The sequence below is a fragment of the Ambystoma mexicanum genome, chromosome 12 (genome assembly GCF_040938575.1).
Source record: "Ambystoma mexicanum isolate Mex_15411 chromosome 12, UKY_AmexF1_1, whole genome shotgun sequence".
Taxonomy (NCBI): domain Eukaryota; kingdom Metazoa; phylum Chordata; class Amphibia; order Caudata; family Ambystomatidae; genus Ambystoma; species Ambystoma mexicanum.
This window is the reverse complement of record NC_090936.1, coordinates 746717210-746731544: the sequence shown is the minus strand read 5'-3', so window position 1 is coordinate 746731544 and position 14335 is coordinate 746717210. Positions and strand designations below refer to the sequence as shown.

The 14335-nt window shown below is 45.5% G+C and overlaps 1 protein-coding gene across 2 annotated transcripts in view; it reads right to left on the bottom strand.

Annotated features, from left to right (window-relative positions):
* CRELD2 (cysteine rich with EGF like domains 2) overlaps positions 1–14335 on the bottom strand; it is a 272969-nt gene that overhangs the window by 138905 nt on the left and 119729 nt on the right. For both annotated transcript variants that reach the window (XM_069629255.1, XM_069629256.1), the window contains exon 7: positions 3689–3772. In XM_069629255.1, the coding sequence (XP_069485356.1) occupies positions 3689–3772 (84 nt within the window). The remainder of the gene's footprint in view (positions 1–3688; positions 3773–14335) is intronic.

The window sequence follows — 14335 nt, the reverse complement described above, 5'->3', positions numbered from 1 at the left end:
TAAGAGGAAACTAACTGGTTGTAATATCCTCAGAGGATTATAGAGGGGAGGGGTAGTGTGCTAGAGAGCCTGTAGCAAGGTGTCTGCTTTGGTGTAACACGCATTGGCCCCACCCGCTAAATGCATCATCCTGTGGAATCTCCTTGTATTTATCCACTTCAAGTGCTACATTGGCACCAACAGAGTTCCGGAACTGTGGTATGGCCAAGGTGTGATTGTGGCTAGTCGGTGATTCACGCGACCCCCGTTTTTGTTGCGAGTACGGAGACACCCGAGACCCACTAGCAACAGATGCTGGTGGAGATCTGCAGCTGAAGGTCCACCTGGCATGTGGCGGAGGGCCCCAGGTAAGTTCCCGCTTACAGCTGAGAAATGGGGGTGACCTGGAATGGGAAGAGCAGTGCAGCTGACCTCAAAATGATGAGCAGGCCTCAGCCAGAAACGTGCTAAATATGGCAGGCCCACGAGAGGCCAGCTGTCACAGCCTTTATGATGCCTCCCATTTAAATGTCGGATGGTGGCTTGGAAGTCCATGGGTACTGGCAAAGTGAGGATGGGGGAGGCTTTCGATCGGGGTTTCATGTTTTGGTAGACTCTCCTGCCCCCACTCTGGAGCAACTGGACTCATCTGCCTCGGTTTCACTTACAGAGAACATCAGAGGTTGCCTTGGAGTACAGAGTATGCAGCTACCACATAGGAAAGTGGTTGGGGTTGTGAAGCCAAACAGGCCTTCTCTCAGGGTAACTGTACCTAGCATCTACTTGCCTGAATCATATGGAGCTTTTATCAAAGCTTCTACAACTCAGCCAAAACATCCCTTTGCATATGGGTACCTCTCTGCTACCACCCTCTAGAAGCTAATAATGCAAACAAGGCGCTATTTTGGCCTCTTGGTTTTCTTAAGGGGTATGTCTAGGAACATCAGAAGACCGGTCACCAGCTGGTGGATGAGGGGTGCTCCTGTTCCAGTCTCTGTGGGTCATCTGTAGCCCCCCCTGATCAGCACTATGTGGGTCCGCTCAAATTATTGCTTGAAACTTAGCAAAGAAGCAGTCTTCTGCCGGGGGCAGAGGTGGCTTGTGTTAAGCTCGAGCGCCTTGAAACCACAGACGATGGGACCCAGGCTGGGCTAAGGTATTGAATATAGACAAGAGGGCAGGACGACTGTAAATGGTAAGGACAGATCATTGCACCAATGGGGAGAAGAGAACCTACCAGCTCTTTTGCAGGTCTATCCACCATCTTGGGGTCCGGAGGGGCAGAGGAAATGGCCAGTTCAGTTTCCCGCTCTTGGCACCTTATCCACTATCTTGTGGTAAAGCTTTAATGAGCCAGCACGACATGTGCTTGTGAGCGTGGGGTTTGGACTCCTTGAGAAGCCCCGGCTGCAAACGTTCCTTATACTTAACCCTTTTACTGAGAATCTCAAGCTCCTGCTTGGTATTCGATACTACAAAGGGATCCTGGAATCCAGACCTGGAATTAGTCCCCCGAGAGGGATCGCCGGATAACAGTTTAGCAATGGCCCCTCCGCAGGGATCCTCAGGCCCTTACCTGGGTGTACTGGTGTTAGCCCCAAAAGAGGATCTTTGGACTTGCATCCAGCTTCAGCCCCAGAGTGTGGAAACTCTGGGACAGCCCTGGAACCTCTAAGGATCCCTCCTGGACCAGGCAACCGCTGAGGAATCACCTGTCCGGTGTTACCTAAGAAGAAGGGAAGGCACTTGCCAGTCACCAGCATTCAGACTCCAGTAAGTCTTTGAGATGCTGAAAAGGCAGTATGGAGAATATATCCTTCCAGCGTTGCAAGTAATTTGTCAGGGACCGCACCCAAAGTACATCATAGGCCCAGCACTGGTCCCACTTATGCTCGGGCCCCAAGATCTCAATGCAGAGAGAGAAGAGGCAAACAAATTGATTCACTGGCACAGCCCACACGTGACAAAACCAGTTTTACCCAGCATAGGCAGATGGACAAAAACAATGCGACGCCGGGCACGAGAGGGAAAAATAACTGAACAAGAATCCAAAAAAAATGGGTACCACAAGGAAAGTAAAAGTAAAAACCCTTGGTGTGAAAGTTGCATCATGCTGGAGGCTCCAGTATGATGCACTACATGTTCAATTTAAATGCAATGCCTTTCTGCTGGGACACAGCTCTGGTTCTGTCCACCCATGGACAGGTAATCCTGAGTGTATGGAGGACAGGCGATGTGAGATATGATGTAAAAAGCAATTGAGACCTTTCACTCTAAGAGATTGAAGATTTGAGAGTGGGCGACCATGGCTGGGTCCCCCTGTCATGTAGCATCTGAGCTAAAGAAGTTCTTGTTAAAATTCCTTCATGGGACTGAGTATCTTTGCAAAGTATGTTTTGTTTGGCATTAGCTTCCCTTCAATGCAAACACTGACTAGCAAACTAACCAAGAACGACAGTGACAGAAATCTGTCAAAAACAGAGGTTGTGGCCAAAGCCACCTCAGTTGAAGGTCTCCAAACTAGCTACATCAGGGGTTAAATTTGCACTCCCCACCCGCCATGTCCAGTGATAATTGACTAGTGGCGAGCAAGAAATGGTGAGCTATGTCTATATATAGATTGGAGATGGTGAGTGACTTTATGGCTGGCTAAAAGCCTGCAACCTGAAATGTTTACCCCTGAGCCTGGTGCTTCATTACTTCACAGTTATAGGTATTGGAGGTATCAGATGACCACATATTCAGGGCTCACAGGATGACTGCTTGTTTTAACGAGGCAAACAATGCATTCGGAGATCTGTGAAATCATTATGAAGTCAGAGGGTCCAATGGATGATTTAATAGGTGTGTCGGGATAAGATTGTGCCGTTACAAGGTTGTTACAGTTCTGCAGTGGGCACAATGATGACAAATAAGATTCTTGCAAAAGATCATGAAGCAAGGAAGTTAGATCACATCATTGTTATTCTTTCAGCTCTCTACTGCCTTCCTTTTCACATTCATATCCAAATAAAAACTTGCCTGCATTATTTTCAAGGCCTTGACACATACACAATATCAGTGTACCTAACAGCGAAACATTGGTTGCTTCTACGATCACTCACAGAAAAGATGTCCCATACTCATATTCCTAAATTTAGGCTCACATCGTTCTCCAACTGGGCCTTGTATATTGCTGCCCAATACCTTTAAAGCTCCCTTGACCTCCTGACCTCCAGGTTTACTTGCAGATAACTGAAGAGTTGCCTCTTCAGCTTAGCTTTTTCCCTCTAAGTAGCCTTCTTCACATGCCCATAGTCCTTTGCTATCACTCCACTGTTTACATTTGCCCCACCCCCCATTTCTTTTACCAGAAGTATATCTAATTTTTATTGCATACAATGTCCAATCTCCCTTTGGGGTAAACTAAATCTGCCACAAGACAAACCTGTTTGGAAGTTAAAGTAAGACTCTCTTGAACATTTGCAAAACAGAACGCAAAGGCTCATCTTTTTTTAAATGTTCTTTATGATGTGCTACTGGAAAGCCGATAGGTGCACATTCTGTGTTGCCAGTCCAGATGCAGACACATTTTAGGTTTAAATAAGGGGCAAGCTTACAAAAACATAGCTACAATGCTTGGTTGCAACAACAACAAAAAATTTACCATACAAGAAACTATGCAAATGAATCAGAAAAAGACAGCCTAACAAGAACATTAAAACAAGACCTTTGCAGGCGTAAGACCCGTCACTGTTCAAGCAATACTCATTGTCTTTGCAAGGTGGCTCTTCCGCTGCACATTCATCCACATCTGAAATACAAAATCAACAAAGAATCAGATACAAATGCTTCTCCACTTTCAGGTTCTCTAGAAAGGTTAAGCAACACTACATCCCACATAAAACGCATTCTTAAACATATTTGTTTTTAAAGAGCGGTGCCAGGCAGGCTGTTTTAGAATGCTCAGGAATTCCCAAACGTAAAAACCACAGAAGTACCCATTGTCCTCGACTATTTGGTTCTGCTAGCACAAAATTAGACATCTATTCCCCAACTGCTTGTCAAAACAGATGAATACTGCAAAGATAACAAAATAAATAAGGACAAGGGTCTGCAGTGCCTAAAGCAATCCCTCAAATCACAAAAACACTTGTTAAAACAAACTTTTTTGAAAATGGCGCAGTCCATCACCTACCGCTCCACATTTTCTACAAATAAATGGATTTCATACACCCCTACAGTGATGGAATAGGAAGACCAAGAAGCAGGCATCCTCCGCTTAACTAAGAACATTGAGAGGGCTGTTGATTGGATATTCCAATGTTGCAGAGGCAAACATAGATGCCATGGTAAAATGGAGAAGAGGGTTGAGAAGCCAATGAAATACCCTAGCTCCTGGTCTCATTCCCCTGACAGGGGTTTACCTTATTTTGGTATAATTTTGGGATACGTGACAGGAGGCTGCCTTCATTTGGTGACCCCTTTAGACGGGATATCCTTGAGTCTCCCGTACTTGCGGCAAGAACCAGGGCTTCTCCGGCAAAGCCGCCCCCACCTACGGCTGACCAGTCCCCAAAAAACACGTACGCAGAAGGAGAAGTTTCGTGTGGGTTCCGGCTTTGCGATTACCCTGCTGCTCGCCTGAGTCGGGTGCAGTCCCAAGGAGAGGCCCAGATGTTGTGGATAGACCCCGAATGGAGGCTCCTGGAAGAACACGCCACCTGAGTATAAACTGCAAAGGGGATAACAAAGTGGGGAATATTGCTGGGAATGTAGAGCAACATGATTAAGGGGAACACGCAGTGAATGGATGGATGAATGAACTTGATTAATTGGAGAGAAGTGCTTTCAACTTTTTATTTCCATTAGTATTTTTTGATAAAGACACGTGAAGGAAGATAAAAGAGGAAATACGGGAGCTTGACCTAGAAAGAGGTTGGAGGGTGGCACCACAGAGCACTGTTTTGACCAGTGCTGGAGACAAAGTAAGAGATAAAAATAGGAGCCCTATATAGTGTTTTCCATAAATATGCAAGGAGGAAGAGCCTAGGAGGGGCGACCATGATGTGCATGAAAAGGGAGGGAGGGAGAGCAGTGAATTTGATATAGGTCGTTTGTTTCATGCATTTGTCCTGTTATTATGAAAAAACTTTTATGTTTATGGTTCTAAGTGTATATGTATCGAAGAATTGTAATTGTATAAGGTACCAGCGCATAAGAGATCTAGGTGGTAGTGAGGCACTGTACCTAGAGCTAGAAGCCCGAGGAGGGAGGGGCGAGTGAAAAGAAGGACCTTTCTTATTCCTATATGGGTCTTAAATAGAGGAACTCACTAGAGAACAGAAATAAACAGCTATGGGGGCAGAAACACCATTATCTCGTATTTGCAAGCAGCTCACATTGTACAGTGAGCACATAAAAAAAAAAAATCATGGACAGTGGGTAACTGAAACGAAAGCGGAGGGACCATCACACGCTTGGCCAGAGGGTGGATCGTTCGACAAGAGAACGTTAGAGCACCTTTCCACATTCCTAACAGACAAATATAAAGGGAAACAGTTACAAAACAGGAGGGAAGTGTTAGATTTGTGGCGGATGTTCGAGGATACTCCAACCACCAATAAAAAGGAAAAGAGATCAGAAACTCCAGCATGGGGAGGAGGGGGGGGGAAGAGGAGAGGAACAAAGGAACGGGATAGACGGAGCCAAAACTGATTTATCCTTTGTTAACAAAACCGGCAGAAGGTACAGCCCCACACCATCCTTATGTCCCATCGACCAATACTCCCGCTCCTGCAGGAGCAGGTGTACAAGATCTTGGTGGCATTAGCGTTCACCCGCACAGAATTGGCCCGGCTACGAGCAGTATGTGAGCGAACGCAGGATGTAGAGGGAGATCCCCAATCACCACTGGGAACCCTGCCCATACAGGAGGATAAACGGAAGTCAGGAGAAATACTATTTAAGATTGACAGTGCCCCCATAAGGGCAGTGCGGGTGGAGGGATAAGGAGAAATTGATAATTTGGGGTACGATACTGTAGTATCAGTGAGAGATGAAGAATCATGGAGTGATTTTGACGAATCAGACAAAGGTGCAGTGGAGGGATACCACAGGTAAAGTGGGCAATGCCTAGTGGGGAAGACCCCTGGGAAGGAATGTTACAAAGGCCTTGGATAAAATACCGGGAATAGAAACAAAGGGATGACCAGAAATGCAAAGCATCATAGTACACCACTGTAGGAGGATCGGAGAAAAAAAATTATTCATAGAAGGTTAGCTGAGGAAGTAAAACTTGTGCAGACGAAGTTGGTGAAGATCACGGCTGTAACAGCCGAGCCGCCAAAATATAAGTTGGGTGAAGAGGGGTGTATCTCAGGAGCCACACAGGCAAGAATGTCCGCAGTGTGGACGGATAATGGACAAGGGCAGTGGGAAGGAGAGCAGCCATATATGGGACACCAGTGGCAAGGAAAACCTGCAAGAGGGCGAGGCGAGTTCAGGGGATCTCAGGGAGGATATAGAGGGCAAGGGTGATACAGAGGACCAGGTCCCAGATGAGGAAACCAAGGGCAATGCTGGACGTGTGGGAGGTGGGGCCATTTTTCACGAAAGTGCCGCAGCAGGCAGGGGGAACTACCAATACAACCAACCTTACTACACACCACCCCAATATGCCACTCTTCAAAGTGGTCATCCCCACCCAGGGAGCACATACGGACTGCCCCAGGGATTGTATGAAGGACCCCCACAACATCCACAATGAGCACAAACACCACCACCTCGTTATAGTGCATTTACGTCACCCTACCCTCACAGCGCAAGCACAACGCAACCGCCCCACTCAGCAGGTCCAACGACACCAAAAACCTTTTGCCACCACTGCAAACGGGGTACCAGCACCTTAGCAAGGGACATGCATGCTTAATAAAAACATCTTTTCCTGCCCACGGACAGACATTCACCCAGACTAGGAGAGCCCACAAAGAGCACTTGCGGGTCTGGCTCATCTACTACCTTACATCCAGAAGAGGAACCACTGGTGGGGGCAGCGATAGGGAACAAACAGTTCATCTTTATGTTGGACTCTGGGGCAGAAAAATCATGCATATATGAGGGTGATTTTCCATTGTCTGGCAAAAATCTCGAAACGCAAGGATTCTCTGGGGCTGTAGTAACAGTTCCTTTTACAGAAGATTTGGATGTTAAAAAAGGAGGTAAAACAGTACGGCACCACTGCTTTATTATGAAAGTTCCCCTGTCAATTTGCTGGGTCAGAATTTGCTTAGCAAGCTCAATATGACAATATAATTCACCGAGAGAGGGATTATTTGCTCCACCACTGGCATGTGTTCCCTCAGAGCCATGCTATTGATAAACATCATGGCAAACAAGCTTAGGTTGAGGGCAGGGGTGCCAGTGGACCCCGACATGTTCATCTATGGGATTAGAGTGTTGGTCAGAGCAGTACCTGAGCTCACAAGGAAAGAATGGAGAGTGCCTTCTGATTTGGTGTTCCGCCCAGTAACTGCCCCCAAAATGGTTGCTGGCACAATTCTGTCCCTAGACCTCAAAGGGGTGCAGGTATCTGCTAAAAGGATTGTAGTAATAGGAATGACACTCATGGATGTGAATGGCCAATATACCATCACAAGAAATGAGCGATTAGGAACTGTTCACTGACGACAACAACAACGGGGAGATCATTCTAGAAATAAGTATCCCAGGTGAAGTGATGGTACAGTACAGGAAAGCACCCAGCCCCCTCAGGGCTGTCGTCCATGCACCACCTTCCTTTTATGATAAAGATATGCAACAAGTGCCCCGTCATCTATGGACCACTAACCCACATAATGTAGGATTGTTGAGAGAAGTGACCCCTGTGAAAATTACATTAAAACTAGGGGCGATATTGCCCAAGAGTTAAGCAGTACCCCCTGTCCAGAGTGGCAAAGGAAGGAATTCAGGAAACATTATGTGCCCTCCTAGAGCAAGGGATAATTGTCCCCTCCAACTCCCCATGTAATACAGCCATATATCCAATCAAGAAAGAGACAGGAGGGGCGTCCCTCTATGACGTTGTCCAAAAAGAGTTCCCTCTTGTTTCAAATCCTGCTTCAATTTTGTGCGATATCCTAAAAAAGGCAACCCACTTTATTGTGGTGGATTTAAAAAACGTGTTTTTCTCTGTGCCCCTTGATCCCAGCTCCCAGTACCTCACAGCATTTACACTGGGGGGAGGAGGAGATACAAACATTGTTGTTAGCACGAAGGGTACTGTGAAAGCCCCAGCATATTCAACAGGATCCTACATGAAGATCTTGGCAATATTCAGGTTTCTAGCATGTAATACTCAGTATGTAGATGACATAGTATGCAGTGCAGTGAAGAGAATTGTAAAGACTATTGCTCTTCTCCAGCTGCCCGCACACAGAGGATATAAGTTAGACAAGAAAAAAACTACAATACTGTCTGTCAGAGGTCCTGTACTTGGGGCAGGTGATCTCAAAAGATGGCAAGAGTGCGTGCCTCTGCCAGACCCCACACTGTGAAAGATATGCAGAAATTCCTTGGGATATATAACTACTGTAGAGCATGGATACTTGATTATGCCGCCTACACAATACCCCTATTGGCAGGCATAAAGGAGGCACAAAAAGAGAAAACACATAACATGGACAGCAGAAATGCAGACAGCATTTGAAAACTTTAAAGAATTGATTTCCACGGCCCCAGTTCTAGTGACGCCCGATTATGAACCCAAGTTCTACCTTTTCTAACATTCGAATAACACCTTGATGACAGCTGTTTTGACAAAAAACATCCATGGGTCACAAACCACTAGCCTATTACAGTGGCACACTTGATTCAGCAACGCAGGGTTACTTTGCTTGTGAAGAGGCTCTCGCAGATGCCGCCTTCGCGCTGAAAAGAGCTCCCCAATTGTGATGGGGTGCTCGTCACCCATTATGTAGAGCACTCTCCGTTTGCAATATTGGAAAGATCCAAATCCACTGTCACAATACAGAGAGCATCAGCATACAAGATTATATTGTCGAGCCCCAATATCCATGTCATCAAGTGCAAATCAGTAAACCCAGCTACATTTCTCATCAAGCCCTGCACTGTGCAAGCGCATGATTGTGCCACATACGAGGGAGAAGGAGGCGATATTCGCAAAGCAAGTGAAAATGCACTAGAGGAAGGAGAAGTGTACTTTGTTGATGGATCAGCATCCATCTGCCAAGAAATAGGTGAAAAACATGTAGTAGCAGCAGTGGTGAGATTGGAAGAAGGGGAGTTTGAAGTACTTGTTAAAAAACGTTTGCCCATGCACTACTCGGCCCAAGCTGTGGAGCTGGTAGTATTGACCAAAGCGTTCTATGCAGCAAAGGGATGTTTGTTAGGCAAAGTTTGTATGAAGTACCCTTTGCGTGCACTACACACAACTCTACTACAGGTATAGGAAACCCAACCTTTGGTGTAAGCTACAGTTTTGGTAGTGTGTTGAGCAGCCAGGCTTATCTGAAGAGGGGACAATGTGAGCTGTAGGGGAGTTACACAGATTCACAGTGACAGATATTCAAATAAACCCTTTACACACAAGGTTTCTTGAATAAACAATTATTAATCTATCAGTCAGTTACAGTAAGTCATCTTCAGAAGGGAGCAATATCACAGTACAGTAGTGCTAATAAAACCACCATCCAAAAACTCCAAATACTACAAAATAATGCCATCAGAGCTGCACTAGGCATCAATAAAAGAGCGCACATCTCTGCTATCAGACACCATCATAAATGGTTATCTAATCACAACAAAATACAACTAAAAATGGCCTCCCTGACACAAAGTACTACACAATGTTGCTCCAAGTTATTTAATTGACAGAACCTCCAGCAGACCGTCTAGAACCATCAATACCAACTGCCTGCTAGTACCTAGATTCAAATCCTCCAAGATTGGCTGCAACAGCTTCCCTGTGAAGTGCGCTAATCTTTGGAACTCCCTGCCACACCAGTTGAGAGCTGACCTTGCCTACTCCTTATTCAGAAAAAACCTCATCACTCACCTCAACATGACTGATAACTAGTCACCTCAGAAATTGTGATCTGCTAGTTTGACTTGCTGTTAGACTGTAAATTGTGTACATACTTAGCTACCAAGATGTAAATTACTCTGTCTCTCCTCGCTATTTAAGATTGTATATTGTATTTTGTATTATTTTTGTGTATGCAACATCTATAAGCTTCGCATAACCTTCTGCGCCCTGCTACTCCCGGGTCTGGTGCGCCTTATAAATCTAATAAACAAACAAACAAACACTCAAATACACTTCAACACACACACACTCTTAGTTTCTAAATCAGTAAAGACGCTTTTGGGATGGCCCACAGACACAACCTACACCCTCAGGTGACTTCAATAGCTAGATTGCTGGAGACATTAATATCTTACTGTTTGCATTTAGAATACTATTGAAGTTGGTAAAAGGAAAAGGTTATTTCGAGCATACAAGAGACCACAAATATTCTTAAGCAGGCAAATACTTTCAGGTCCTCCAAGAAGAGTCATTCGGTGAAAAAGGCTAAGTCGAAGTCAATAGGCAAAAGTCTATCTGAGCTGAAGTGCGTCTTTGCAGGTAATAATAATATAATAATAAGTAGGTAGATAATAATAATAAGTAGGTAGGTAGAAAAAGTCTTTGCACAATGTTTTAGAAGTCTTTAGAAGAATCAAATAGGCCACAAGCTGTTAGACTTGTGAGAGGCAGAAGATGCAAGCAACTCTACAACAAGAGCTAAGTTCTCTCAGACTTTCCGTTACCTTGGTATTGAAGAAAAAGTGCAGCAGATGACTTCTGTTCGTGTACAGCTCTGCAGATCTCTCTCTGTTCCTGGGCCTCAGTCGTGGGGACAAGAGGGAGGACTTCTAGGGACTCCTGCACTGCAATGGGACGGTCACCGCTCGCAACCAGCAATCTTTCCAACAAGTGGCACTTCAGTGTTTAAGCTCCTCGCAACGACCGCAAATAGCAACACCGCGGTTCCGGCTGTCAAGATGGACTTTCCTTGCTTCTGGGGTCCCGCACTCTGTTGAGGGTGCGGAGGCTCCGTCAGTCCTGCTTCCTGGGAGTCCGGAGGATCTTCCTGGAGCTCTTGGCCAACTTAAAAGCAACGCACACAATCTGGCGTTCCTCTACCAGACTATACGGTTTCCAGCAGCAACTCTGTGGAAATTCAACCAGTTTCGAGAAGGATGTCCAGGTGGCTTACTTTGGAGTTGATTGGTCCCACCAACTGAAGGGGTGAAGTCGTCCTTGCAGGGGCTTCTCTGTCGATACGAATTTGGAGTTTCAGCACAGCAGCAGGGCTTCACCGGGCAAACCAACGGTCCAGGAGTTGCAGCAGGCGTCCTCTTCAAGTTCTTCTTCGGTTCCTTTGTCCAGTGGTCAACTCTGCCTTCCAAGCCAAAAGCCTCGCCTTTTATTCAGTTCCCTCCCATTCATTCCAGCCCAGCAGTCAGTCACCCAGCAGGGTGGCTGTCCTTGCCGGACAGTCAGCCGGCCAATCACCACAGAGTGCATTTGGGTCTCCTAGGAGACTAAGCACAGGGAGTTTCGGGTACCTCCCTCACTTCCTGCCTACCCCAGACACCCTGGAGCCAGAGGCGGGCTTCACTCATGAATCCGGCCAAAAGGCAAAGCGAACAATGGGAGCAAACCTGGTCTGGCACGCAGAGTAAATCTCAAGGCGGACCTTTCCACAAAGAAATGGCAAAAAAAGAAGACCGGGCCATTTTGACAAAAATTGCCCCCTTGGGTGCTTTACTGCAGCTGCGAACGCAGCCCGCAGTAAACGCACATCACGGTAGTTAAAACGAAACCACTGCCACCAGCCATTCAGTGAGGAAAGGGTAACATAAAAATGTTACATGAAAAGCTAGACAAGGGGGATACTAGGTAACCCATCCAGCACCCTATTGTAAGAGAGTGTGTGATGGGTCTAGAAAGTTACAAATGTAAGTAAAGTCAATGTCACTTTACTGCTCTCTGGGAAACAGTACTTTATCCCAGAGAAGGTATTTAAACCTTTGGGAGATCTGAAATACTTCCCTGTGCCACTGCACTGAAGGTGCTATGTGACACAATGTAAAAGATGATGCCTATGGAGTTTGTCAGACTCCACAACCAAAAGAAACACAAAGTCCAGAAATCACATTAAAATATACGAGAGAGTGGGAAATAGGGTCTCACTCTCTCCAGGTTAAAAAAAAAAATCAAGTCCTCAAAATCTAGCAAAGTTGCTGGGGGCCTCTAAGGTGGAGGGAATTTGCACATTTCTGAGAATTCTCCTTAACAATGTTCAGTGACAATATATTCCAATTCAGCATGTCACCACTATGGCACATGCTGGACTGTCCAGATGGAGGAAAGGGGATTTAGATGAGCGGATGGGTCCCCAGTACAACATGCAGAATTACTGGAGGAGCTGATCAAAGCATTAGTGCAAACCTCAGGGGTAGCTATCGTGAAGTGCCAAGCACACACCCATAATTTGGACGAAATCTCTTTGGGGAACGCGGCTGCAGACACAGCCGCAAAAGAGACAGCATACCTCCCAATACCCATGAGCACAGAATGCATACTAATAAATAAAACAAACCAAAAAAAACCTGATGGTTATAATGCACTTCCCATCGCCCACATAAGAATTACAAAAGAGAGCAACCCAAACTGAGCAAGATCTATGGACTAAGAGGTTGCACACAATCCCCCACAGATTTGTTGTGGAGACAGGACACGACAGGAAAAGTTGTTATGCCTGTAGAATTGTTATATATCGCATTTGAACAATTGCACTTCCCAGCTCATAGCACAAAAAAGCAAATTGCCGCCGATCTGCAGAAAGCTATGTTCATCCCAAACATTCAGGAATACCTTAATAGAATGGTGGTCGAATGCACTACATGCTAAGCGTTTAGTTCTGGAATGACTTTACGAACGCTACGAGGCAATTTGCCCCGCCCAGTGGGGCCCTTCTGCGAACTGCACATTGATTATGCAGACATGGGAGTGAGGTGCAACGTAGCAAGATATCGAATGTGGTGGTGTGTCCATTTTCTAGATGGTTGGTAGCTGGGCCCTGCCTCCACCCAGACGCAAAGTGTGCAGCAAAGTTTTTGGTCAGAGAAGTATTTCCCAGATGGGGCATATGTGAAGTCATAGGTCTGATAATGGTACTCATTTTGTTAATTATCTGTTTAAGGAAGTGACATCCCAGCTAGAGAGGAAAAAAAAAAAAAAATTGTTTGCACTCACAAGTAAATGGGGTTGTAGAAAAAAATCAACGGCCTCCTAAAAAGTAGATTGTCCAAGCTATGTAACTGCTTAAAGAAGAATTGGGTGTGTTGTCTTCCCCTGGCCCTTTTCCAACTGTGCACTCAACCAAGGAAGGATCTCCACCTGTCCCCCCACGAAATAGTAACTAGTCGCACATGCAAACGCCATTGTCGCCAGAAAGGAGGGTTTCTGATGCACAGAGGACAGCCACTATGTTAGGAGAAGAGTTTAAGGAGTATCTTACGCAACTCACACAAGCAGTGAGATGTATTGCCAAACAGATTGCACCACCATTCACTGCTGACAGTGTGACAGGCACGTCGACTGCATCTCAAGATAGCCCTGCTCAAACTCTGATGCCAGGAGAATTGGTATATGTCAGGAGTTTTGTCCGCAAGTGGAATTCTCCTAGATTTCTTCAACCATATGAGGTGATCTACTGTACACCCCGTTTCACCTTCTCTCAATACTTTGATCTTGTCTCTTTGTTTTGTCATCACTTCCCCATGTTCCATTTCCCATTCTATAACATCACCCCGTTTTATCCTTCTCAATAGGTGCCACAAGAATGGAACTGACGCCACTCAACAGCGAAAATAATACGTTAGATAGCAGTAGGAATAGAATTAGTGCCACAAGAGCATGTAGCCATGAGTCTGGCTTAAATTTCATAGCTATTGTATTTTCTCTGACAATGAGACAACGATTGTTCTAGGTATTTATTGGGGAGCATTTTTTTATCTGGGGGGCCCATGTAAAAGAAGGGGCTGGGGGTAAAACTGACCTGGAATAATAACACATCCCCTAACCTCACTATGCTGTACACAAATTTAACCAGGGTAACCCCAGAAATGCAGGTATTTGTAAATAATGACAATGAAAGCTCACTAAATGCAATTAATGTTACATTGCCAACTACCACTATGTTTACAACGTTTCAAGATACCTCACAACCTACTATCGTCACTACCTCAAAATCAAATTAAATGCATTTCTTGTCCCGATTACAAAATCTAAAGTAGCACTTGGCTC